At 54.3% G+C, this 26,106-nt stretch overlaps 1 protein-coding gene across 4 annotated transcripts; it reads left to right on the plus strand.

Annotated features, from left to right (window-relative positions):
• The first annotated feature begins 1,049 nt into the window (after window positions 1-1,049).
• Cluh (clustered mitochondria homolog) lies at window positions 1,050-23,069 on the plus strand. Of its 4 annotated transcripts, none has more exons than XM_048366454.1 (26): window positions 1,050-1,256; window positions 8,965-9,167; window positions 9,907-10,078; window positions 11,276-11,419; window positions 11,589-11,713; window positions 11,802-11,956; window positions 12,042-12,167; window positions 12,406-12,553; window positions 12,703-12,795; window positions 14,344-15,038; window positions 15,686-15,903; window positions 16,043-16,147; window positions 16,328-16,428; window positions 17,110-17,262; window positions 17,343-17,405; window positions 17,522-17,766; window positions 18,074-18,158; window positions 18,282-18,435; window positions 18,518-18,657; window positions 19,346-19,426; window positions 19,502-19,627; window positions 19,710-19,831; window positions 20,026-20,119; window positions 20,210-20,344; window positions 20,423-20,496; window positions 21,634-23,069. In XM_048366454.1, exons 1-26 carry the CDS (start codon window positions 1,157-1,159, stop codon window positions 21,824-21,826), a joined length of 4,050 nt encoding a protein of 1,349 aa, XP_048222411.1. In that variant the 5' UTR covers window positions 1,050-1,156; the 3' UTR covers window positions 21,827-23,069. The 4 variants fall into 4 exon arrangements, with proteins under 4 accessions (XP_048222411.1, XP_048222412.1, XP_048222409.1 ...); XM_048366455.1 differs by having other exon boundaries at window positions 1,054-1,256; window positions 16,046-16,147; XM_048366452.1 differs by lacking the exon at window positions 1,050-1,256 and adding an exon at window positions 3,945-5,624.
• Window positions 23,070-26,106: the final 3,037 nt, after the last annotated feature.

Genomic DNA, 26,106 nt, shown 5'->3' on the forward strand with positions numbered 1-26,106 from the left:
GGCAAAGTCTACTTTCCTTTGCAATTTGTACAAAGGCTTAGCTACCTAAGCCTCCTGCTCTCCGCAGTTTAAGATTCTCAGTTTCCATTAGATCCTGGCAAATGGCTTCACAAGGACTTCCTGTGCCTTCGCTGGAGAGACTGACTCCACCCTCAGCCTAGACTACAGCAACTGTCTGGCAAGACTTGGTTCCAGTGTCCCCTCTGGGCCTGGGGGTTTAGTACAGGAGTGTTTCATATGCCTGAGGTCCTGAGGTCAATCCTCAGGATCACCCCCACCCAGGTGTCAATCTCTACTGTCACTTCCAGTCCGCACAGAGCCAATTAAACAGAAAAAACGGGAACTATGGTATGGAACTACAGTGGATTTAGACTGCCTGGTCTCTAATCTAGCTCTCTGTGTGACCTTGGTCTCAGCTTCCTCCATCGTAAAATAAGGATGTGAGGATTTTAGCCTGGAAGGGGCGCGCGTGTGTGTGAGACGCTCATGGGGGGCGTGGTGGCTCAGGACAAAGTTTGGTGTCAGTTTCTGACACTTTCTCCCCAACTAGCAGCCTCATCCCCGCCTAGGGCGACCATGCTCCAGGCTGATCTCTGCACCCTTTCCTTAATAATCCAGGCGCACCCCAGCCCCACTCCCCCGGTGAGGAGGATATGGGGGTCACGCAGGCCCCGCACGTTGAGGGTCGCGTGGCCGTCCGGCGGCCGGGCAGTGGGAAGCCGAGGGTCGCTGGGGGAGGGGAAGTTAGGCTCCGCAGCCCGGGACCAGGCTCCACCCAAGGTCACGGCGCCCGCCCGCCCAACGGGCCGCCGCAAACTGCCGGGACGTCTCTCCGAGGCCACGCCCCCCGGAGAGGGCGGGGCGAAGCTTTCATCTCCCGAGAGCCAGGATACGTTGCCTTTAAGGCGTTTGGGAAAGTCATCCACTTGGTGGACAGGCAGAGAGGCGCGGCGTGTTTTGTCCCTCGCAGGCCTCCGTGGGCAGGGCCGGGCGCGAGGGCGGGACAGGGGAGCGGCGGCGGGGTCAAAGGGTACAGCGCGCACCACGTGGGCCGGTGACTCCGTCCTTCCCGCAGCGGCCGCGGCGCGCAGGGCACTCGGGTTAGTGGCGCGGCGGGTGGCGCGGATAGCGGAGCCGGACGCCCGCTCCCGCCACCATGGTCATCAAGACAGATGAGTTGCCGGCGGCCGCCCCGACCGACAGCTCCCGGGAACATGTCTCTCAGGCCGGTGGCAAGGGACGGCCGAGCGCGGCCGGTGAGCAGGCCGGGGCCGGGGGCAGCCGGGCGGGGAAGCGGGACCAGGCCGGGCGGGAGGGTTCGGAACTCCTCGCGGATCAACGCTCTCCGGTGCGCTGGGCTGGCTGACTCCTCACCGAGCCTTCCACTGGGCCGCCCCCGCTCTGAAGGTCACCTTCACTGTCGCCCCCGTCTGCGGCCCGGGCATCGCACGTGGGGTCCCGGGAAGGGCAGCTCCGGCAAATACACGCGCGTCGGGTCGCGGGGACACGTGCGCGCACACGCGGTTTCAGGGTGCGCCGCTGCCGCCGCCTCAGACGGCTGAAACCGGCGGCTCCACCCCCTCCGTCCCCCCTCCCCAGGCGCGGGGAGCCCCCTAGGCCGAGGTCACTGACACTGCGGGCCCTACTTCCGTCTGGCCACCCTCGGTGTCAGGATCTCAGGAGTTCCCCTCTCTGACTGCAGCCCTGCCAGTGAGGCTCTGCTTAACGCTCCTTGGCTTGTTCCGTGGGAAGAGCGGGAGTTGAGGGTGGGTGTTGGGGTGTTGTGTGTGTGGGTCCTCTGGCTCATCCTGACACAAGGGCTTACTTAGATCAGGCTGTGATCTTTTTCCTTTTATAAGTGTTGGCCCGGTCCTCTAGCCTGGGGGGCCGGGGGTCTGCAAGTGTATTGGGGCAAAGCCAACCAGCCTCCTTGGCAGGGGGAAGTATTTGTGCCAGAACTTGATCATTAACCTGCCTTATTGCGAAAAGTGGGTCAGACCAGAGTTGCTGTTTTTAAGGCAAAGGTCATTAGTGTGGAGTGGAGCTCCCAGCTCTCCCCCATGGGGGCTGTATAGTGGCCTTGGGAGTGGCTGAGGCCTGTCCAGGGGTGGGGCCTGCCGCTTTTCACTCCCGGCTCCTTCAGTTATTTTCATCTAGTCTCTGGGCCTTGAGGCTGGAAAGCTTCTTCCCAGGGCTTTGGCTGTCTTTTCCCCATGTCTTCCTCAGAGCCAGACTGTGGCCCTCTCTGCCCAGAGCTGTAATGGGAGTGGAGACCCACCCTTATCTCAGTAAAGACTTGTGGTCTTCACTCATCATCATCACCTCCCTTCCCAGCTTCGTTAAGCAGTCTGGGGCTGACTGGAGTCAGGGTGGAAAAAGAGTTGGCCCTTAGATTTACCTCAAGGTAGGAGCAGGTTTAACAGCAGCTTTGCTGATTGCTTTGACAAGGCCAGGTCTGAGCAGAACAAGAAATGAAAAAAACAACAACAACAAAACAAAAGCTCCATTCTAAGACTGAATCAGTGGGTGGACTAGATAAGAGGAGGTCTGGGCTGGCAAGTTTCCCCTCCAGCAAAGAATGGAGAGATGAAATGACTTGCCCAAGGTCACAGCTATTAGTTGTGGAGGGGAACATGAAGATTTCTAGCTCATGGTCAGCATATTGAGGCTACCAAAGCCTGACCCAGAGGAAGCTGGAACACATCACATGTTTGTTTGGATTGTGTGCTGAGAACCAGGGGACTGAGGAGGGAGAGTGTTGGAGGATTTCTGTGCGAGAGTGAGTGAAGCTTTCTTTTTCATCTGTGTACTGAGGAGGTCTTTTTTGGGCAGGTGGGGCAGAGGAAGGGCACAGCTTGGGGAAATTGGGGGCAGTGTATTGGTTAGGCCTTTGGCTTCCTTGTCCCTGGAAGCTAGTATAACCAGCTTTGCCTCACAGCCAGCCTAGATCTGTTAAAAGAAGGGAACTTTATTAGGGACCCTGAGCAGGCTCCATTTGGGTATCAGAACCCAGGCTACTGGCCTGAGGCCCCAGCTCTAGAAGGGTCTCTTTCTCTTGTACCTTGAGGAGGTGATCGTGGCCTTGGAAGCAGGCAAGGGTGGTTTACCTTCTTAGGAATAAAGCAGCTTTTAGGTGTTAAGAGAACAGGCAGGTTTTTCAAGTTCACAGTGATGTGTGGAGTTCCTTCTCCTTGGGGGAGGGCTCTGGAGTTGAGGCCCTGAAGTGGGAGGAAAGGGGGACTGGCAGAATGGAGTTCAGGGGCTTACCAGCTCTCCAAAGATCCTAACTCTTGGATTAGGTCTGGGCTGACTTCATGGGGAACTTCTGAACACCATTCAGGCCTTCCAAAATCTCCAGGCCTGGGTAGGACAGGAAGGAGACAAACAGGTTCTGTTCTCCCAAGAGTCCTCCATAGGCTACCTGCCTGTTTTCTACCCCTTGCCTTGTAACCCTGGGTTCCTGAGATAGGAGCCATGTCTCTTGTGGGCCTCTACTTCCTGCTGTAGTTTCACCTGCTGAGGTCTTAACTGGGGTGTGGCCTGACCCTGGCACTGGCTCCCAAGTGAGACCAGGCCAAGCTAGAGAGGCACTTGGGCCACTTGGGATGGCTTAAGAATCTTTTCATTTGGTTTTGGGGTTTTTTTTTGTTGTTTTTTTGCCAGTCCTGGGGCTTGAACTCAGGGCCTCAGCACTGTCCCTGGCCTCTTTTTGCTCAAGGCTAGCACTCTACCACTTGAGCCACAGCACCACTTCTGGCTTTTTCTATATATGTGGTGCTGAGGAATCGAACCCAGGGCTTCATGTATACAAGATGAGCACTTTACCACTAGGCCATATTTCCAGCCCCCTAAGAATCTTTCTAACTCTTCTGTGGCAGGTGACATCCCTGTCCCAGGCTAGGGCTAGGTGTGCTAACTCTCTTCGCTCTGATCTGTTCCATTAAGCTTTGTGGTGGTGGTGAGTGGAGTGGGCTGACATGTGCACCATGTGTTTGTTATTTGGACAGCCTGTTCACTCACATTCAGCAGAGAACTTTGGCTTCTCTTGCCTTCTCTGAAGCCCTGGTTCTCCATGCCTTCTTGGGATGTGAGACAGGGGAAACAGGCATAGGGGTAGTGAGGCCTGGGGAACTCTATTACTAGATATAGATCTGTCTCCAGTGGCTGAGTCCTGAGGTATCCAGGAGGAAGGGTGTGCTGCAGCCTGCTTCCCCCCCCCCCCCATCATTCAACAGTGGGTTGTGCTCAATAGAAGTGGCACTGAGGAGCATGGCCTGCACGTCTGACATACCTGGCTTTTTTTTTTTTTTTTTTTCTCAACATGGCTTTGTTGCCTTTTGCCTCTGTAACTTTGGACAGCTTGCAAGCTAACCTTGGGGAACTTCATTTTTCTGGAGCGAGATTATGGATCCCATTTAAGGCCCTGCTATGGGGGTCATTCCCAGGTTTCCCTGCTCCCATCCTCCAGGGGGCTAAGAGGAATTTTCCTATGAGTCTGGCCTTATTATCTGGTCATTGAGTGAGATCCAGGACGTTTTGTACTGCTGAGGCAACACGGAGGATCTGCCATAGGTCCCTGAGCCTGAAGGAGAGGGTGCCTGGAGAAAGATCCTGGCTCCCTGCCCCCATGCTGGTTAGTATGGATGCCGGAGCAGTCCTGACTGGGCCTTGGCAACAAGTCAGAGGCCCTGAGAAGGCGTCCTGGCGAGGCTGGGCATGCTCCTTCTCCAACGGCCTTCGGCCGCTTGCTGCCAGCTCTGTTTTCCCCAGGGGAGACATTTGGTTTTCTCCTGGCAGCGCATGGGCTGCTGGGAAGGAAAGAGGGAGCTTGCCAGTTTCTTGGTGGAGCTTAGAGGCCTGGGGCATGGGTGCAGTTGTCCTCTGTGAGACTAGGGGCCCATCCCCCCTCACTAGAACCAGTGAGTGTCAGAAAGGGGCTGGCTGCCAAGTCACCTGCAGGGGGCAGCAGGAGCCAGAGGCCCCAGCCTGTCCCTCCACGCAGGAGACACACAGGGTGCTCAGTGTCAGAGACTGGTGGATAGGGGGTGGACACCTCATGGCCTGGGCCTGGGTCTGTGCCAGCTGTTGCCGGCAGCTGGCTGAAGCAGTCCTGCCCACCTCCACCAGGGTTGGAGCCGAGGAGAGGACTCCCTTGCTGGGTTCTGCCCCTACCAGCCATTTCCCAAGACCTTCGATCCTGAGGGGTCCAGGTACCTCACATGCTGGGATCTGCTCCCCAGACAGCTTCATCAGCAATGGCCTCCTTTCCAGGAGGCCGGAGGAGGTGGGCCTGAGTGTTGATCGAAGCTCTCTGCACGGTTCTGGAGCGACGGCGGCCTTCTGTTCCACAGCCGTCCTTCTGGTCGACCTTGAGCAGGATTCAAGGCAGAGGCAGGGGGAGTGTGCCCTTCCCAGGGCCGCCCAGGCAGGCCTGGCCCCACTGAAACCCGAAGCCAGCCGGAACTCTAGCCCTGGGCCGACCAGCTGCATTAGGGCAAGGGTAACAGCAGAGGCCGGAACAAGAGACACAGGCAGCACTGGGCCTAGGCCGGAGAGCTGGGTGCCTTGCCATGGCAGTCTTGAGACTCCAGAGCCAAGAAGAGCACAGCCGTTGAGCACACCAGGTGGGCTCTGGGGCTGAGTGGACCTGCTGTCCCACAGGGAGACCTTTGGGAGTGGAGAGGAGGGGCAGGGCTGGCAGCCCTGGGGGAGAAGCAGCCCTTGGGACCAGTCCTTTATCTTGAAATCTGACCATGGATTAGGTGCTCTGTCTCAGTCCCTGGTGAGGTCTCTGGCTTGGGAAAGAGTGGGTTGGAACTGGCCAGTTTGTCTTGTTTTACCCCATCCTTTCTGTGATCTACCCATTCCTGACCACCACCACCCTTCCCCAGCCCAAAGAGCACAGGTTGCTACTATGGGTCCAGTGCTGACTTTTTCCTTTTGAGACCTCAAAGCTCAAAACTGTTGCTCCGTGTTGGGTGGGGGCCTTTCCTATTTTCCCTTCAATCTGGGGTCTTTCCAGCCAACAAAGCTTTTCTCAGTGGCCCAAAGAAGAAAGCTCTTACTTGCTGTCCCTCTTGCTGCTCTTGGAAAGCTGACCAACTCCTGTCCTCTTATCTGTGCTCTGTCATTAGTGCCAGGCAAGTTTTCATTTTGGGGTAAAGCTGTTTATTTCTAGGGGTTGCCCTGGCTGGGGCTGTTGTCACTGCAAGGGATAGGCCTTGGTGCATCTTGTGGTTTGTTGGTTTTGTTCTTGTTTTGACACGGGATTTTACTATGTAGTCCAGGCTGGTCTGGAACTTACTATGTAGTTTAGGTTCACCTCAAACCTTTGCTCCTCTTTCTAGTACTGGAATTACAGGTGTGCGCTACCATGCCTAGCCTACTTTATGGTTGTTGGAGGCTCTACTCCAGTTTTAGAGAGGGCATGGTGGAGACAGAAGGGCTCGGACACCATCATTGGAGGCCCACAGTAGCCAAGGTTGAGGACAGTAGTACCGTGGTATGAGTTTGCAGACTATGGGAATCTGAGGTCTATCCTGGCTTGGTATAACCATGAATTGGGCTCTAAGCTTTGCTGGGTCTCAGATACCTTAATTTGGGGTAAGACAATGAGGCCCATCTCTGTGCTCCTGGAGGTTCTACTTACCACCAAGTTAAGGTATATAAGGAAGGGGGAGTGGCTTCTCCTGAAGTCCTCTGGCCTGCCTCTGCTGGGCCAGCCTCCTTTCCTTAGGGTCCCGCTCCATGTTTGTGGACAGACTACACAGGTATGAGGCAGTATTCCCCATCTCTACCTTATTTTTTGGTCCTGGGTCTTCAACTCAGGGACCTGGCACTGTTCCTGAGCCTCTTTGTGCTTAAGGCTAGTGCTGTACCGCTTGAGCCACAGTGCTACTTCCAGCCTTTTCTGAGTTTATTGGAGACAAGAATTTCACAGACTTTCCTGCTCAGGCTAGCTTCGAACCTCTCTCCTTAGATCTCAGCCCCCTGAGAAGCTAGGACTGTGGGCGTGCCATCTCTAATCTTGATGGCTGGATAGGAAAGAAGGCTAGATTAGATGGCTGGTATCTAGAGCAGAGTCAAGTGAGCTGTGTTGTTTGGAGGGAGCCCATCCATGCCCTGAACTGGGACTGTAGTGCTCTAAGCCAAGAGGGCCAGTTAGGCAGATGCTGGGCCAAGGTCCTCATTTGCCAAACGGGCAATGAGCAAGCTGGTGTTTGGCTGGCTTTCTGAGAGGAAAGTATGCTCCACCTGTATTAGGGGGCCTTCTTCCTTTGTTCTCCCTAGTGCCTGGGGAGAAATGGGAAGTTTTGTCACCTGTTCCCTCTCCCCATTGCATGCAAGTTGGGTGTTCTTCACAAATACTCGATGTGGCTATGGATTTGCAGTGATTAATTCATAAATTTGATATCTTTTCTTTGAGGCAGGGCAAGACACAAGGTGGAAAATGATAGAACTGCTGGTGTGAATAGCCCCTCCCCCCCAATGCAGCAGAATGTCTGCTCTAGGAGGTGGTTCATGTCTTGTGGGAGTGATGGGGGGGTTCCTTCCAGCAGGGTCATTAGGGCAGAGTTCTGACAGGAGGCTCTATTCATCTTACCTGCAAGGGTGAGTTGGAGTTGTTTATGGATTGGTATATCATGGGCAACAGGATGGTCTATCCTGAGTGATAGGATGATTCATTGGGTGGTAAGACAGCAGAGGCAGAAAACTAATTCTAGCAGGGAGGATAGAATGATATCTAGAGTAGTGGAATGGTTCAGTGGGAGCAGTAGAATGGTTAGCAGGGGAGGCATAAGCCAAAGTACAGAGGGAAGCCTGCAGAGCGGACTGACTTTAGATAGACACTCAAGGATGCTGTCCTAAATTTGTGACAGTGGGGTTGTTAGAAGTGTCACTTTTTTTTTTTTATCAGTTGTGGGACTTGAACTCAGGGCCTGGATGCTGTCCCTGAGTTTTTTCTGCTCAGCTAGCTCTCTACTATGATTCACAGCTCAGCTTCCAGTTTTCTGGTAATTAATTAGAGATAAGGGTTTCATGGCCTTTCCTGCCCTGGCTGGCTGTGAACTGCATTCCTCAGATCTCAGCCTCCTGAGTAGCTAGGACTACAGGTGTGAGCCACCTGTGCCCCACTCTGAGTGTTAGTTACTCTTGAAGTTGAAGAAATTCTATAACCAGGGCTATGGCTGTAGAGGCCATATGGCTCCATGGGTGACTGCATGGGAGGTGGCTTATCTCGGTAGTATGAGCTTTTGGTTACTGTCTTAGGAACTGGGTGGTAGTTGTCAGCTTGAGGGAAAAAAAAAAAAAGCTTGAGCAAGGCCAGGACTAGCCATGGATTGGCCATGATTGTTTATTTGAGGCCATGGGAAAGGACAAGTAAGGTGAGAAAGGAACAATAGCTACATGGGAAGAGGATTAGTCTGGAGGAAGGGACAAGAAGTGTTTAGCAGAGGGGGAAGTAGACAGTGGTATGATTGCTGCTGAAAAGCTAGATGGTTAGAGCTGGAGAGGGCTGGTGACCTTGATCCTCCATGTGGCATTGTGACCATGGGGAGAGTGTGCTCAGACTGGTGGGCTGAGGATTAGCAATGGGAAGGTGATGGCCCATAGTTGTGCAAGGCTTGATGGTATGGAGTCTGGGTTAGGGCTGAGCCTCCAGGAGGCACACAGGTCCCATTCTACAGGATGAAATGGGTAGCCCCACCCAGGTCCATCTGACTCTACTTTTATTTTATTTTTTTTTTGCCAGTGGTGGGGCTTGAACTCAGGGCCTGGGCACTGTCCCTGAGCTTCTTTTGCTCAAGGCTAGCACTCTACCACTTGAGCCACAATACCATCTGGCTTTTTCTGTGTATGTGGTGCTGAGGAATGGAACCCAGGGCATCATGCATGCTAGGGAAGCACTCTACCACTAAGCCACATTCCCAGCCCCTGACTCTGCTTTCTTATAACCCCTAGAAGCCCCCTCCGTTATGCTGGTGAATGGAGACTGCCCAGAGAGCCTGAAGAAGGAGGAGGGGGTGACTGAGCAGCCCAGGGAAAATGGGCTGGATGAAGGTGAGCCAGGAGATGAGACTACTGGACAGGAAGTCATTGTCATTCAGGACACAGGCTTTTCTGTGAAGATCCTGGCCCCAGGCATTGAGCCCTTCTCCCTCCAGGTAAGATGGAGGAAGAGGTGCTAGGGAACAAGATTGAGCTGGCTAGGGGGAGACCGGGCTAGAAAGCCAAGTCCTGCCCTTGCTCATTCTGGCAGGAAGCTAAGGATGCTTACTGGGTCTTACCCAGGGTCATGGTGTGGTGGGCAAGGAAATCAATCCAGGATCATGTTGCTGTGCCATTGATAGTGGACAGCTACCAGTAGAAACTGCCAGTGCCATTTGGGCAGGATAGTAGTGCTGGCTGGGTGGTGTTGGTTCTAGCACTCCTCAGTCTTTTGCCTTGTGCCTTCTGGTGAGTCTTCTCTCTGACTGAGCCATGGGTTTACCATCTGCTTGAGGGGTGGGTGATGTTGGGTGGTTTCCAAGAGTAGTATCAACTGGAGGTTGCACACTGGTAACTCCAGGGGACTGGGCCAGGTTCTCTTACATCCTCTCTACCTAGAGGCTTAGACCTTAGAGCACTCTAGAAGCTGGAGGCCATTTGCACTGGGTACCTTAGTTTAGGCCTGAGGGACACCCACACACATACACACACACACACACACACACACACACCACCACCACCACCACCACCCCCATCCCCCCCCCCCCATGTAGACTAGTATCTATGGACAGGGCCTGGAATTTAAAAGCCAAAATGTGGGAAACTAAGTATATTTGTTCTAGAGACCCGAATTCTTTGGTCTGGAGATGGTGATGTGACATCTCACCAGGGTGCTTGGCGCCTTCTCTGTGGCAGGTGTCTCCCCAGGAGATGGTACAGGAGATCCACCAGGTGCTCATGGACCGCGAAGACACCTGTCACCGCACTTGCTTCTCACTGCATCTGGACGGCAATATGCTAGACCACTTTTCAGAGCTTCGCAGTGTGGAAGGACTACAGGAGGGCTCTGTGCTCCGAGTGGTGGAAGGTTGGTCTGGGAGTTGACAGCTGGCAGGAGAGGGCCTGTGAGGAAGGGCGGTCAGCACTCCACCCACTGCTGCTAGGGTCTGTCACAGCTGACATGGGACTGGAGCACAGGCCATTGCAATGCATTGACCTCCACTGCATGGCCCACAGGTTCAAGACTAGAGTCTGCATTCTGAAAACTTAGCCAGTCCCACACTAGACTTTGGAGTCAGTTCTGTCATGTTCTATAAAGACAAATGTGAAGTCTCATAAACTTTCACAGCTCTTGAGTGGCCATCCACTCTAGAGTAGTAAGACTGGCTTGCTTGTCAAGTTCTTTTTTTTTTTCTGGTACTAGGGCTTGAACTTGGGGTCTGGGTGCTATACTTTAGCTTATTTGTGTTCCTGGTAAAGCTGGTGCTTTGCCACTTGAGCCATAGCTCCACTTTTAGCTTTTTATGGTTAGTTGGAGAGAAGAATCTCACAAACTTTCCTGCCTGGGCTGGCTTTGAACCATAATCCTTAGATCTCAGCCTCCTGAGTAGTTAGGATTACAAGTATGAGCCACCAACACCCAGCTTCACTTGGCTTTCTCTTTCCTTTTTCTTTCTTTTTTTTTGTCATGGTTCTTGAACTCAGGGCTTGGCCTCTGTCCCTTAGCTAGCTCTCTGCCACTTGGAACCAAAGCACTACTTCCAGTTTACTGGTGGTTAATTAGAGATGAGTCTCACAGACTTTATTGCTCCAGCTGGCTTTGAACTGTGATCCTCAGATCTCGGCCTTCTGAGTAGCTAGGATTACAGGTGTGAGCCACCACCATCTATCTCTTCACTTGGCTTTCTTGCTCACTCCTTACAGTCTACCACTTGAGCCATGCCTCCAGTCCAGCATTTTGCTGGTTAATTGAAAAGAGTCTTCTGGACTTTTCTGCCAGGACTGGCTTCAGTGTTTGATTGTCTGGATCTCAGCCTTCTAAGTAGATAGAATTTCAAGTCTGAGCCACTCATAATGGCAAAGTGCCACCCACATAAGAAGATTTAAGAAATTTTGAACCTCTGAAAGGCTGGGGATGAGGCTCAGTAGTAGAGTACTGCATTCCGCCCCAAGCATTGAAGAAAGAATGAAAATCCATTCATGATAGTCCACCTGTGCTAGTCCTCTGTGAGCCTGGTGGTTACTGCAAGGCCCTAGTGACCTCTTACTCCTCCCTTCCTCACAGAGCCGTATACTGTGCGTGAGGCCCGTATCCACGTGCGTCATGTCCGAGACCTGCTCAAGAGCTTGGATCCATCTGATGCCTTCAATGGGGTTGACTGCAACTCCTTGTCTTTCCTGAGTGTCTTCACGGATGGTGACCTGGGAGGTGCAGGAGGCATTGGTGCTGGGGTGGGCAAATGTAGGGAGCAAGGAAGCCAGGGACTAGCAAAGAGACTGAGAGCCAGGTCGTCCCCACTGAAAGGGCTGAGCCTGAGGGCCATACTGGGTAGGGGACACGGCTGGCCCTGGCTGACCACCAGCTTTGGATCTCTCAGACAGTGGGAAGCGGAAGAAGGGCTTGGAGATGGACCCCATCGACTGCACACCACCTGAGTACATCCTGCCAGGGAGCCGGGAGCGGCCATTGTGTCCTTTGCAGCCCCAGAACCGTGACTGGAAGGTGGGACTCTCAGCAGGGAGTGAAGAGTAGGTCCCCTGGTAGGGAGACCCCAAAGGATTGATGCCTTCACGCTTGGCCATTTCTGCAGCCTCTGCAGTGTCTGAAAGTGCTCACCATGAGTGGCTGGAACCCACCCCCTGGGAATCGTAAGATGCATGGGGACCTCATGTACCTGTTTGTGATCACGGCCGAGGACCGGCAAGTCAGCATCACTGCATCCACGCGGGGCTTCTACCTGAACCAGTGAGTCTCTGCTATCCCCTTGCATGTCCTGGTCCTGAGGGTCGGTGCTTGGGGCATCTCCTCAGTGACCTCCTTTTCTCTGCAGGTCCACAGCCTACCACTTCAACCCCAAGCCTGCCAGCCCCCGCTTCCTCAGCCATTCCCTAGTGGAGCTGCTCAACCAGATCAGCCCAACCTTCAAAAAAAACTTTGCTGTGCTGCAGAAGAAGAGGTAGTGCCTTCGTGCTCTCTTCCCTGCCTCCTGTCCCACAGGCCGTGTGTGCATATCCCCATGGGCACAAGCACCAGTGCCTTTGCCTGAGGCGTGCTGTGGGAGGGTGGCACATGGCAGAGACGCTTGCCTGCTTCTGTACAGGTGGCATCTTAGGGCTGTGCTTGGAGAAAAAAGGACTCCAGCTGGATTTTGATCTTGGTGGGGTGCCCCATCTCCTTTTCCCTGCCTGCTGCAGGGTACAGCGCCACCCTTTCGAGAGGATCGCCACCCCGTTCCAGGTGTATAGCTGGACAGCCCCCCAGGCAGAACATGCCATGGACTGCGTGCGTGCAGAAGATGCCTACACGTCCAGGCTGGGCTATGAGGAGCACATTCCTGGACAGGTGCTACCAGCCCTGTTCCCTCCCCCCCCACTTGCCACCCAGGACACATCATCTGCTTGGGCTGTCCACAGGGAAGGGGGGTGGTAGGGCTGCCCAGAGCAGGTTCAGACACAGGCTGAGCTCACACTTCTTTTCTGGCCCTTCTACAGACCCGGGACTGGAATGAGGAGCTGCAGACGACAAGGGAGCTGCCTCGCAAGAACTTGCCTGAGCGGCTGCTTCGAGAAAGAGCCATATTCAAGGTGCTTAGTCCCTTAGCAGTTTCAGGCTCTCCTGCCACCTGCTGGCTGGTCTTGTAGGTAAAAGGAATTGAAAGATAGCTGGGGGCTGGGGATATAGCCTAGCGGCAAGAGTGCCTGCCTCAGATACATGAGGCCCTAGGTTCGATTCCCCAGCACCACATATACAGAAAACGGCCAGAAGTGGCGCTGTGGCTCAAGTGGCAGAGTGCTAGCCTTGAGCGGGAAGAAGCCAGGGACAGTGCTCAGGCCCTGAGTCCAAGGCCCAGGACTGGCAAAAAAAAAAAAAGAAAGATAGCTGGGATGGCCCAGACCTATCAGTTGTCCTGAAGACGGGGTGTCCCTAGCTTCTGGCCTCCTAGCAACTCCTTTTTCTGTCTTGTTTGAGACTTTAAAAACATAGGAAGGCTGGGTACTACTGGCCCATGCTTGTAATCTTAGCTACTCAGGAGGCTGAGATCTGCAGAGTGAGGTTCAAAGCTAGCAGGGGCACAAAAGTCCATGTGACTCTTTTTTCCTATAATCCCCCCAAAATCCAGAAGTTGAGATGTAGCTCAAATGGTAGAGTACCAGCCTTGAGCAAAACTGCTAAGCAAAGACTTGAGGCCATGAGTTCAAGCTCCAGTACTGATGCAGACACATATAAATAAAAGCATGTAAATGAGTGAATAGCAAGATCCACCAGTGACTGACTGCAAAGGGCCTGGGCACTGGGCCCTCATTGGTCTAGGATGCTTGCATAGCACTTTCTAGGTTGCTTGCCTAGGTTTAACAACTATCAGTACTGTTATTAGAAATGAGGAGAGATAGTTATAAGAATAAAAGCTGTCAATTCTTGGGTCATGCCAAGTGCTTTATAGACATTATCTCTCATAACCTATGCCCTCTTGTAAAGGTCAATTCAGTACATTTGTTGTCAGCGGTTTGTGGGTGCTGACAGTGGGCCAGAGCCTCCTGCTCACTTCATCTGGTACCTATCTAGTGTCTCCCAGACCAGCCAGCTCTCACGTTCCTTGTTAACTGCTAAGCTTGGCTTTCTAAGTAGGAGTGCTTAGTTGTGTGCGTGCGTGTGTGTGTGTGTGTTTGTGTAAGTAGGAGTGCTTAGTTGTGTGCGTGCGTGTGTGTGTGTGTTTGTGTGTGTGTATGTCCTGGGGCTTGAACTCAGGCACAAGGTGCTGTCCCTGAGCTTTTTTGCACGAGCCTAGTGCTCCACCACTTGAACCACCGATCTACTTGTGGCTTTTTGGTAGTTAATTAGAGTCTCACCAACTTTTCTTGCCATGGCTGGCTTTGAACCATAATCCTCAGATCTCAGCCTCCTAAGTAGCTAGGATTACATGTGTGAGCCACTTGTGCCCAACTGTCTAGTTTGTTCTAAAGTGATGTCCTTGCTTTTCCTAAACGATGCAATTGAGGTGAGGGTTCCTTGGCTCCCAGGGTGGGGGGGGGGCCCTGCTGCCCCCAGCCTCTGGGTGAGTTGGGTCAGGCCAGGACGGTCCCTTCAAGCTGTGGTGTGCGAAGCCTTCACCCTTCCAACTTCGGCCCTCCCAGGTGCACAGTGACTTCACAGCAGCGGCCACTCGGGGCGCCATGGCGGTCATTGATGGCAACGTGATGGCCATCAACCCCAGTGAGGAGACCAAGATGCAGATGTTCATCTGGAACAACATCTTCTTCAGCCTGGGCTTTGATGTGCGTGACCACTACAAAGACTTTGGGGGGGATGTGGCGGCCTATGTGGCCCCCACTAATGACCTGAATGGTGTACGCACATACAACGCAGTGGATGTGGAGGGACTGTACACGCTGGGCACGGTGGTGGTGGACTATCGTGGCTACCGGGTCACAGCTCAGTCCATTATCCCTGGCATCCTGGAGCGGGACCAGGAGCAAAGTGTCATCTATGGCTCCATTGACTTTGGCAAGACAGTGGTATCGCACCCACGTTACCTGGAGTTACTAGAGCGCACAAGCCGGCCCCTGAAGATCCTGCGGCACCGGGTGCTCAATGAGCGGGACGAGGAGGTGGAGCTCTGCTCTTCTGTGGAGTGCAAAGGGATCATCGGCAATGACGGACGCCACTACATCCTGGACCTGCTGCGCACCTTCCCCCCCGACCTCAACTTTCTGCCTGTGCCTGGTGAGGAGCTGCCTGAGGAGTGCAGCCGCGCTGGCTTCCCCCGCGCTCACAGGCACAAGCTGTGCTGCCTGCGGCAGGAGCTGGTGGACGCCTTCGTGGAGCACAGGTGAGGAGCTGCTGCTGCCCCCTCGGGCTGCCCTGTGAGGACCCATCCTGGAAGGAAGCCCAGGTTTCGGGATGCAGAAACCTAGGAGCTTTATCTTGGTTGCAGACTACAAGTAGCCAGACCAACCACTCAGTAAAGTGGATGATTTTGAGTCCCTGGCAGGTCTGGGAAGTGGGGCTCAAGGCCTAGATGCTGCTGGCATTCAGTGCTAGGACTTGGCCGTCCCGTTTCCCACACAATGACCCTATTTCTCCAGATTCCTAGTAGCATTCTTGTATTGTTGAGGGCCCTGGCCTGAAGCCCATCACTAGTCCATTGTTAGTTTGTTTTCCACCATAATTCTCCTGCCTTGGCCTCCCAAATCTTGGGATTACAGGTGTAAGCCACCACACCCAGCTTGAGCTTGGTTTTGCTGTGGTGCTGTGAGGAACTGCTATCTGTGGTGTGGCCAGTGGGCTTGCCTAAGTGTGCATACAGTTACATGTGTACACTGGCTACGATGTTTCTTTGCCTTGATAGTATCCCCTAGCTCCTGAGGGCCAGGAGCTGAGGCCATACTCTGGTCCTTGTGGCCAGCAGGATGCTGTCAGGTCATTTTTCAGATGTCCCTTGCCCGCCTCTTATTTGACTCTTCTTCTGTGCTCTAGATACCTCCTCTTCATGAAGCTGGCTGCCCTGCAGCTGATGCAGCAAAAGGCCAAGATGGAAAACCCCACCTCCCTGGAAAATGGCGGGCCTGCTTCGGAGTCCAAGCCTGAAGACCCTCTGGGACCTGAGGCAGGCAGTGAGGAGGAAGGCAGTGGTGCTAGTGGCCTGGCCAAGGTGAAGGAGCTGGCAGAGACAATCGCCTCAGATGACGGCACAGGTGGGGCTGCCATTCATGTTGCAGAGCCTGAGCTGCCCTGCTGGCAGCAGCTGGTCTTTGCCAGGTGTGGCTCTAACCAGGCTGGAGGGGCAGAGGTTTAGGGCAGCCAAGTGCCACCTCCATTGTGCTGTTTCCACAGCAGACCCCCGGAGCCGGGAGGTGATCCGCAATGCGTGCAAGGCCGTGGGCTCCATCAGCAGCACAGCCTTTGACATTCGCTTCAACCCTGACATCTTCTCACCAGGCAAGCAGCAGGGGCGGTCAGTTCCTGAGCCCTGTGGGCAGGGGCAGAGCATTGTGGGCAGGGCTTGGAACCGTGAATTCTGGCTGGCCTGCTGAGCATCATCCACCAGCTCTAGGGAGCACCTATTAACTTCTGTTTACCTCCTGGCTTGCTCAAGCTTGTCCACTCTCCCTCCTCCAGGGGTTCGCTTCCCTGAGTCCTGCCAGGACGAAGTTAGGGACCAGAAGCAACTGCTAAAAGATGCTGCTGCCTTCTTGCTGTCCTGCCAGATCCCTGGCTTGGTGAGGGAGGGGCTGGAGTGGGAGGAGGAGCTGCCAGAAGGAAGGGGCGGGTGCTGCCTTTGCCTCTGGATATCTGTGGGACTTTTTTGGGGGCAGCTGCTTGAGTGTCTCCTGGCTTGTGAGGAGGTGTGGCTAAGTGACCATCCCTATTGTACATGGGGAACCTGACCCCAAGTGATCCGGGAAGTGTTGGGCACAGGTGCTGTACTGCTGAGGTGGTGGGGGTCTTGAGCCCCATATAGCAGGCTTTGTGTCTGAGCTCCTTGGGTGACATACTGGCTTCCTCCTAGGCAGGCAGCCGTGTCAGGTGGTACACCTGTCTCACACTGTTGAGCCTCCAAGGCTAAGCATATTCAGGTGGGGGTGATGCTGTGCCCCCCCCCCCCCCCCACCATCACGGTGCTGCTGTTCATGGGATCTGGGAAGAGCCTGTGCCATTGACCGGCTCTCAGCTCTTCACTCAGGAGTCACAGGCCCTGCTTTCCAGCAGGAGGGCTGCTGCCCCACTCGGTGCTGTAGGAAGGCAGGGGCAGGTTCATGGCCTTCTGCCACCTTGTCTCTTTTCGTACTGCCTGGGAGGTGGGGCCCTAAGACAGGGTCCTAGGACAGGACTTCTCTGGGATGATGTGGGGTGTGGAGGCACAAGACCGGGGCAGGGCCCTGACTTGCTTCAGCCCGCAGGTGAAGGACTGCACAGACCACGCGGTGCTGCCCATGGACGGAGCCACATTGGCAGAGGTGATGCGCCAACGAGGCATCAACATGCGTTACCTGGGCAAGGTGCTGGACCTAGTGCTGCGGAGCCCGGCCCGCAACCAGCTGGACCACATCTATGTGAGTGGGGCTTGGGGAGGCGTGAGAGGGGTAGCCAGAATAGCAACATGGAGCCTGACCAAGACTTCTTTAATCTTCAGAAAATTGGTATTGGAGAGCTTATCACACGTTCCGCCAAGCACATCTTCAAGACCTACTTACAGGTGCCAGCACCCCTCTCCGGCCTGGCAGGGGTCTTCCTGGGTGGCAGGGGCTTGAGGGGGAAAGTTCTAGGTTGGGAATGAGGGCCCTTGTGACTTTGGTTAAACTTCCCTCTCAGGGAGTTGAGCTCTCAGGCCTCTCAGCTGCCATCAGTCACTTCCTGAACTGCTTCTTGAGCTCCTACCCCAACCCCGTGGCCCACCTGCCTGCCGACGAGCTGGTCTCCAAGAAGAGGAACAAGAGGAGGAAAAACCGGCCGCCAGGGGCTGCAGACAACACCGCCTGGGCCGTCATGACCCCCCAGGAGCTCTGGAAGAACATCTGCCAGGAGGCCAAGAATTACTTCGACTTTAACCTCGAGTGGTGCGGGCATAGGACATTGGGGATGCAGGATATGATCGATGTGGGGCACGGGGAGTAGGGTGGGCAGGTGAGGCAGCCCCGCTGCTCACCCAGGTGGCATCTAGGGCAGAATAACCCATAAGTGGCAGAGTGAGAAGGGCTGGGAGGAGCCTTTGGTGGTGTACTGGCTGCGGGCTGCGGGGCTGGGAGCCATTTGCTCTGAGCACTAGAGGACACACAGCCAGGCTCCTGGGTTAGATGGAGAGGCAGCTCTCCAGAGGGACAGACACAGGTGCTGGGCTGCTCAGGGCCCCTGCTCCTTCCCCAGTGATTCCGTGGACCAGGCTGTGGAGACCTATGGCCTGCAGAAGATAACGCTGCTGCGGGAGATCTCTCTGAAGACTGGGATCCAGGTGGGTGTGGATCACTGTCCCTGCCATACTGCAGCTCTGGGGACCCCTCCTGGCCAAGGCCAGTGGCTCCTGGGGGAGGGTGCTGGCCCCTGAGGCTGCTTGTGGGTTGGGTCTTGTTTGCAGATCCTGCTGAAGGAGTACAGCTTTGACAGCCGCCACAAGCCTGCCTTCACCGAGGAGGATGTGCTCAACATCTTCCCTGTGGTCAAGCACGTCAACCCCAAAGCCTCGGATGCCTTCCACTTCTTCCAGAGTGGGCAGGCCAAAGTCCAGCAGGGTGCGTGGCCAGGCAAGCTGGGGGACACGGGGGCTGCCCTCGCCCAGCCCTGACCTTGCTGCCTGGGACTGCTGCTCTGCAGGCTTCCTGAAGGAGGGCTGCGAACTCATCAACGAAGCTCTGAACCTGTTCAACAATGTGTATGGGGCCATGCACGTGGAGATCTGTGCCTGCCTGCGCCTCCTGGCCCGCCTCCACTACATCATGGGTGACTATGCTGAGGTGGGTAGGCAGGCGATGGGGCAGGTGAGGGGCTACCCTTGTAGGTGGAGTCCAGGCCTGTGGAACAGTGGCAGAAAGGGTGGCAGCTGGTGTTCTGGGGGAGGGAGGGTTGGAGGGAGCCTGGAGGTCGCTTGTTCTCAGCTGCCCCACAGTGCCAGCCTGGGGGAGTGCGGGAGCTGCCTGTGCTCTGATAAGGGGCTGGCAGGCCTCCCCTTGCAGGGAACGAGCAAGGGTAAATGTGGCGTCCCTGTATCTAGGCTGGCCAGGTAGCTGGCTTCGCCCCCCGGCACTGAGTGGCTGCCCAGCAGTTTTATTGTACCATTCTGTAGCCCTCTGTTCAGGCAGCCTCACTGGCTTCTGGGCATTGAAAAGTCTATTTCTGGGGTCTGTGTGCCTTATTTATGCCCCCCCTTCCTCAGAGAACTGTTTTATCCTTTGGATAGATATGAGCTTTAAAACAATGACTGTCTCTTTAGTATATAGCTTAGACTTGCGTGTTTACATAGTGTTTGAGGAGGTTTGGAAGGCTGCAATGGAGCTAGACTTCCACAGTCACAGCAACTAGTTGTGACCCTCACTGCTTCAGGAAGAAATGGAAGGTGAAGCCAGGGTTGGCCAGGATGGGCGGGGGCAGCATGGGCTTTTGAGTGAGGAGATGCCCACTTGGGATTGACACCCCCTTTCCCAGGCTCTGAGTAACCAACAGAAGGCAGTGCTGATGAGCGAGCGAGTGATGGGCATCGAGCACCCCAATACCATCCAGGAATATGTGAGTGGCCACCTAGGTCTGGGGTGCACGGGGCAAGGCCTACAGCTGCCCTGACCGCCACGGCCCCACCCGCAGATGCACCTGGCCCTGTACTGCTTTGCCAGCAGCCAGCTGTCCACCGCCCTGAGCCTGCTGTACCGCGCCCGCTACCTCATGCTGCTTGTGTTCGGGGAGGACCATCCTGAGATGGCACTTCTGGATGTGAGTGCCGGGGCCCGGGGCAGGTGGGACCAGCCGCAGGCCAGGGGATGGGAGCTGACCTGGGCCTTCTGTCCTGCCCCAGAACAACATAGGGCTGGTGCTGCACGGGGTGATGGAGTATGACCTGTCGCTGCGCTTCCTGGAGAACGCGCTGGCCGTCAGCATCAAGTACCACGGCCCCAAGGCTCTCAAGGTGGCCCTCAGGTGAGGCCACGCTGGCTGGACCGCCCATGCCCAGCACACTCTTGGTGGAGCCAGGGAGGGACCCAAGCTGTTGGCAGCTTGAGCTCAGCCCTTCCCTGCACTCCAGAGGCCCCGGGAGAGGACGGGGGCAGACTCCCTTACCCTGGGAAGGTCCTGGGCCCCTGCCCTCACATCTGTGCCCTGCCTCCTTACAGCCACCACCTTGTCGCCCGTGTCTATGAGAGCAAAGCTGAGTTCCGGTCAGCCCTGCAGCATGAGAAGGAAGGCTACACCATCTATAAGACCCAGGTGGGCATGGTGGGCTGCAGGCTTGGCCTGTGGGCCGTGGATAGCCTGGCACCCTGATCCCCTCCTGCATTGGCCCCCTGTCCCCTGTAGCTGGGTGAGGACCACGAAAAGACCAAGGAGAGCTCTGAGTACCTCAAGTGCCTGACCCAGCAAGCCGTGGCCCTGCAGCGCACCATGAACGAGATCTATCGCAATGGCTCCAGCGCCAACATCCCGCCCCTCAAGGTAGTGGGGGGCCATGAGGGTGGGCTCATCTCAACCTCTGGGTTGTGCTCACCAGCCATCTTCCCACCTCTCACTCAGTTCACAGCCCCCAGCATGGCCAGTGTTCTGGAGCAGCTCAATGTCATCAATGGCATTCTCTTCATTCCTCTCAGGTGAGGCCCACCGCTCCTCCCCATTGGCAACTGGCCTTGAGGGTTTTTGGTTTTTGTTCTTGTCAGTCATGAGGCTGGGCACCATCCCTGAGCATTTGTGCTCAAGGCTAGCACTCTACCGTAACTTGAGCTCCACTTCCAGTTTTCTGGTGGTTAATTAGAAATGGTCTCACGGACTTTCCTCCCTGGGCTGGCTTTGAATGTGAACCAGGAGCCTCAGATTTCAGCCTCCTAAGTAGCTAGTATTACAGGTGGGAGCGGCCAGTGCCTGGCTTTTAAGTTTTCTTTTGAAGTCTTACTACATCAACACAGCTAAACTAAGAAATGTTTGTAGTGATATGAAGTTCCCCATGACTCTTGCCAGAAATTTCATGTCAGCAAATGAATAGCTATGCTTCTTTTTCTTCCTTTCTTTTCTTTCTCTCTCTCTCTTTTTGTGCCAGTCCTGGGACTTATACTCAGGGCCTGGGTCCTATCTCTGAGCTTTTGTGGCCAAGGCTAGCTGGCATTCACCACTAGAGCCACAGCTGCACGTCTGGCCTTTTGGTGGTTAATTGAAAATAAGAGTTTCACAGACTCTCCTGCCCATGCTGACTTGAAACCATAATCCTCAGATCTCAGCCTCCTAAGTAGCTAGGATTACAGGCATGAGCCACCTGCACTCAATCTTTTTTATACAAAATTGTGGCACACCGTGTATTTGGAATTGTGTTACATGATATACTTAACATGTATCTTGGGGCTGGGGCGTAGCTCACGCAGTAGAGCACTTGTTTCTCAGCCCTGTCTTTCATATCCACTATATAGATAGAAGTGGCTCCATTCTTCCTCTGGTTCTGCCAATGCATGCTGTGCCATCCTATTTCCTGTGGTTCTGGGGTTTGAACTCAGTGCCTTGCTCTTACTAGGCAGGATGCTTGGGAGCCAAGCCAGGCCTTAGCTGCTAGCTCTCTAGCTCTCTTGGGTACTTGGAGCTTAGACTTTTTTAGCACTTGTAGCCTTTCTGCTTTTGGAAGGGGAACCGGTGTTCCACTTCTCAATAAAGCACAGAGCGTGATGGTGCCCCGAGTGTGCATGTAGCTAACACTAGCAGGGCGGTGACCCTGACCCGACCTTCGCCTACCTCCTTCCACACAGCCAAAAAGACTTGGAGAATCTGAAGGCTGAGGTGGCACGGCGACATCAGCTCCAGGAGGCCAGCAAAAATAGGGATAAGACCGAGGAGCCCATGGCCACTGAGCCTGAGCCAGCGCCAGCGGGGGCCCCAGAAGACATGGGCACTCAGCCCCAGCCTGCCAAGGACCCTTCTTCCCTGAGCTTGCAAGGATAGAAAGGGAGACGGACAGTCAGCGGCCCCGGCCGTTACCCAGCCATCCAGACAGACTCCAGGAAAGGGGGGCACGCCCTGCTGATCAGAAAGGAAGCCAGCCCCTCTTCTTCCACGTTCCACCCCACCCACCCCAGCATTCTCCTGGGACCCCAGCCTGGCCTGCCTGTCCCCCTCCCCCAAAGATGTTTTTGCACTGGTTCAATGAATACACGATACAGAGACCTAGTTGAAGACACGTGAATGGAGTGTGTGGGCATCGGTGGGGAGCAGGTGCCCCTTGGGCCCTGCCCTCAGGCAGGTGTGTGCGAGTGTGTCCATGTCCTGACTGTCCCAGTCTGCCCCTCCTAACCTGTACATAGCCCTCGTCAGTGCTGAGCGGATGACGTGCAGATGCCACTTCTCAGGTCATTTGTATGTTTGACATTATGGCTGCTGCTTTTGCTGCCACTACCCCTGGGCCCAACCTGGCATACAGTTCAGGTCTAAGCCAAAAAAGATGGGGGGCTTTCCTGTGTCTTGAAGGGGGAGCTAGAGCTCTAGTGGTAGGGCTGGATAGTTGGGGTGCACTTTAGTCTGGTGGCAAGATGAAAACTCTGATGGCTTTACTAATCCTGATGGGGTCTGGCCTGGCCAGGCCATGAACTTCAGGGTGAGGGGAAGAGCTTGTAGACCCCTGGACATCCTTTGGCCCAGCAGGAGGCACTGCCATGGCTCCCTCCACCTGCCTCCCTGCATCCCAAGTGGGGATAACCTTGGGAGCCACCGTCTAAACTGAATGTATCCTTCTCCCCATTTTAACGCAAGCTGCCTAACGCACATTGGTGGGGGGAGGGTGTCTGGGGACTGTTGCCAGGTACGGAAGTGACTGTCACCTCTCAGCAGAGCCCAGCTCCTGACCTGGCCCTAGCTACACAAGCACCTTCTACAGACTAGCTCTGGGGTGGTGGAGGTCCCATCGCCCAGCTCCCCTCCCAGCCGCCTGCCTGTGTTGCTTCCCTGTGCCTGCTGTCGGGGAGATCGCTGTCCTGCAAGCCAAGGAAGCTGCTCTGGCTGGGGCCTCTGCCCAGGGCTGGCCAGCGCTGCTGCTGTGGGGGGGAGGGGTCCGTCCAGGCACCTTGTTTCAAAGGGAGTGGGTGTGAGCTAGCAAGCGAGGCATCCCCACAGCTGATCAAGAACTTTTTCTTGTTTTTAAACCATCACGTCTTCATTTCACATTGGAATAAAGTGAGTTTTTGGAACCTGCTGCGCCAGCTTCACGTGTGCTCTGTAAGCCGCTCTGATGGTGAAGCTCAAGTGGGGAGGGGTGTGTGTCAGAGGCCTGTCATGCCTGTGGGCTCACCCAGGTCCTGGGTACATGGGGCCTGTACAGTCACAACTGGCTGGGCATCTGCCGTGCCCTTCACCTCCTATAGGAAGATAGGATGGCACTGGCCAGGTGGGGGTGTTGAGCATGGATTGTCAAGTCTATCTTAGAGCTAATTCCTAGAGGGCTGATGCCAGGAGGAGGAGTCCTAGGCAGGGGACCTGAGGGCAGAGCCTGAGGGAGGGCTGGAAGGAGAGGGGGTGATGTTGCTCACTGGTGGTACTGCTTAGCCGGCCCTCAGGGTCTCATGCACTTAAGCCTCTTTAGGTTTGTGGTGCTGGGAACTCAGTGTTTGGAGGGTCTCGTGAATTGTAGACAGTCCCAACACTTCCTGAGCCAGCTGGGGACCTTAAAACTAGGAGTGACATCTAAGGAAAGGTATCAGTGCCTTTGCTGAGGTCAGGTTTGGTTCCATCATCACAGTGCTTGTCACTTGTCACCTGTGGTCTGTTTTTCCTGACCCTTTACAGATATTAGTGTACAAAATGGTGAGATTCACCCTCTGCTTTTGTTAGCTGACACAATTAAGTTTTGTTATTAAAAGGTGAGTAGTGGTATCCTAGGTCTGGCATGAGATCTGGCACGTGCTAGGTTTGGCTGTGGTATGGATGGGCAGATGTTCAAAACAGAAAACCGAAGCTCTTCAAATTGCTGGAACCACACACACCCAGTACCTCCATACCCTACCATAGCCTAAACTTGACTTTCCCTCCCATGTTTGAGATTGTGATTGTGTGTGCATGCCAGTTCTGGGGCTTGAACTCGGGGCTTGAGGGCTGTCCCAGAACTTTTGTGCTCAAGGTTAATACTGTACCACTGTGCCAGTTTTACTTTCAGATTTTAGTGGTTAACTGGAGATGAATGTCTCAGAGACTTTCCTGCCCAGGTCCTCAGATGTCAGCTTCCTGAGTAATGATAATCATGGGCCAGTTTGGTTTTCTCTTAACATGCCTATGACTTTTTTTTTTTTTTTTTTTGGCCAGTCCTGGGGCTTGTACTCAGGGACCTATGACTTTTGAAACTTAAGAGCTGGGGGCTGGGAATATGGCCTAGTGGCAAGAGTGCTTGCCTCACATACATGAAGCCCTGGGTTCGATTCCTCAGCACCACATATATAGAAGAAGCTGGAAGTGGCGCTGTAGCTCAAGTGGTAGAGTGCTAGCCTTGAGCAAAAAGAAGCCAGGGACAGTGCTCAGGCCCTGAGTTGAAGCCCCAGGACTGGCAAAAACAAAAGCTGGTGAGGCAGCTCAGTGGTAGCACCTGCATAGCATAAGACTTTGGGTTTGATTCCCACTGCAAAGCTAACAAAATTAAACTTTAGACTTTCACATGTCCACTTGCATCCTTCAAGCTGTTCATCTTATCGGTTAGTGGAGGAATCTTTACATGTCCTGTGGCTGAAGATACCTTGATATGCCCAGACCATTTCCTCAGCCCCACGTGGGTCCACAGCAAGTCATGTAGGCAGCCTCAAATGTGAAGTAAAACACTCCAGTGGGGTGATAACTTAGAAGTGGCATCAGACTGTTGAGGGTACAGTAAATGCCCCAAATTACTTCGTTTTTAAAGATTGGGCAAGTTTGAGCAGAATCATTCTTGCTCATCACCAACCTCAACCCCATAATGGCAGAGCACCCCAGGTGTCGTGAAGTAGTAGGCACACGGGTGAGAGGCCATCGTTCAGGCATTCAAAATGCTATCTTAAGTGTCCACGTTCATGGGGGCCAGGCAGGGAAGACTGCCATAGGTCCACTGATGAAAGAATGAACTGTTAGCTGGAAAGGTAGAAAGGAAGGGACACATCGAATCACAGCTTATAGGACCTAGAGACAAGTGATGCGTGACTAAATTTGTTGGGTGAGAAGCTGAGTATTAAAAAGCAATATTGAAGCAATATTGAAGCCAGAGGGCAGGTTAAAATTGGTAGCGGGAGCCAGGCACAGCAAGTGGCCCATTTTAATTTCAGTGCTTGAAAGGCAGTAACAGGATTATGGTCCCAGGTCAGTGAAGGCCAACATCTTCATTCTCAATAGCCCTATCTCAAGTAATAAAGCCGGATGGGATGGCTCATGCCTGTAACCTCAGCCACTAGGAGGCATACCTATGGCGACCATGGTCCAGCAGGCCCTCCAGGGGGATTACAACTCTATTTGAAAAATTAAGTGAATTATGGCTTAAGTGGAAATAACAATTTCATTCAATGGCCCTGGGGGGGGGGGCGGGAGAGGCTTACAACTTTTATCTCTAATGAAATCCCAGATGCTGCTGGCCAGGGAACACTTCAGGAATTGCTACCCTGTAAGATTTTGGTACCTGACCAAACTACATGGAAAGTTAGATACACCAAGATGCAGCACTTGCCTCTTGCATTCTTTAATTTCCCTCTGTCCTCTAGGGGCAAACAAGGTCATGCATGCTGCAGGGATGTGTAGTGTAGTGTGTGCTGTGCCACAGCCTTGTTGCCTATCACAACAGTGATGCTACAGCTAGATCTCTACCCCTCAGGAGAGTGGTCAGGCCCCATATGAGGATCTCATTCCTGGGCAAGGGAGTAGGACGAGTCCCAGAAGGAAATAGCAAAACACAGGGCACTGGGCCCAGCTTCTCTTCTGAAGGGAGGCATCAGGAAAATAGCTAAGCTGCAAGAAAAGAGCCACTCAACATCTGCAAGTCAGAGATGCCAAGAACTCATGCTAAGTAGGACATAGCAATAATCTACTTAAATGGGCAGTGTCCCCACGAGTGTCTGGGGAAAGGACATGAATCCAAAGAGGCTCACTGATCAACAACAGAAGAGGGCAGGCCCTGATCTCTGAGGGGCTGTCACAGATCACTCGTGGCTCCAGAGCTGCAGTTATCCAGCAGTTCTGCACAAGCACACCTGCCTTCCTCGGGAATGTGGGAAGATGCCAGCCAG

Source organism: Perognathus longimembris, chromosome 17 (assembly GCF_023159225.1).
Source record: "Perognathus longimembris pacificus isolate PPM17 chromosome 17, ASM2315922v1, whole genome shotgun sequence".
NCBI classification, from domain to species: domain Eukaryota; kingdom Metazoa; phylum Chordata; class Mammalia; order Rodentia; family Heteromyidae; genus Perognathus; species Perognathus longimembris.

Coding starts and splice junctions, on each gene's coding strand:
- Cluh (XM_048366452.1), top strand. CDS start 4,628: ATGCTGGTTAGTATGGATGCCGGAGCAGTCCTGACTGGGCCTTGGCAA. Junction 5,625..8,964: donor ACAGCCGTTGAGCACACCAG/GTGGGCTCTGGG, acceptor TATAACCCCTAG/AAGCCCCCTCCGTTATGCTG. Junction 15,904..16,042: donor CGCCTCAGATGACGGCACAG/GTGGGGCTGCCA, acceptor CTGTTTCCACAG/CAGACCCCCGGAGCCGGGAG.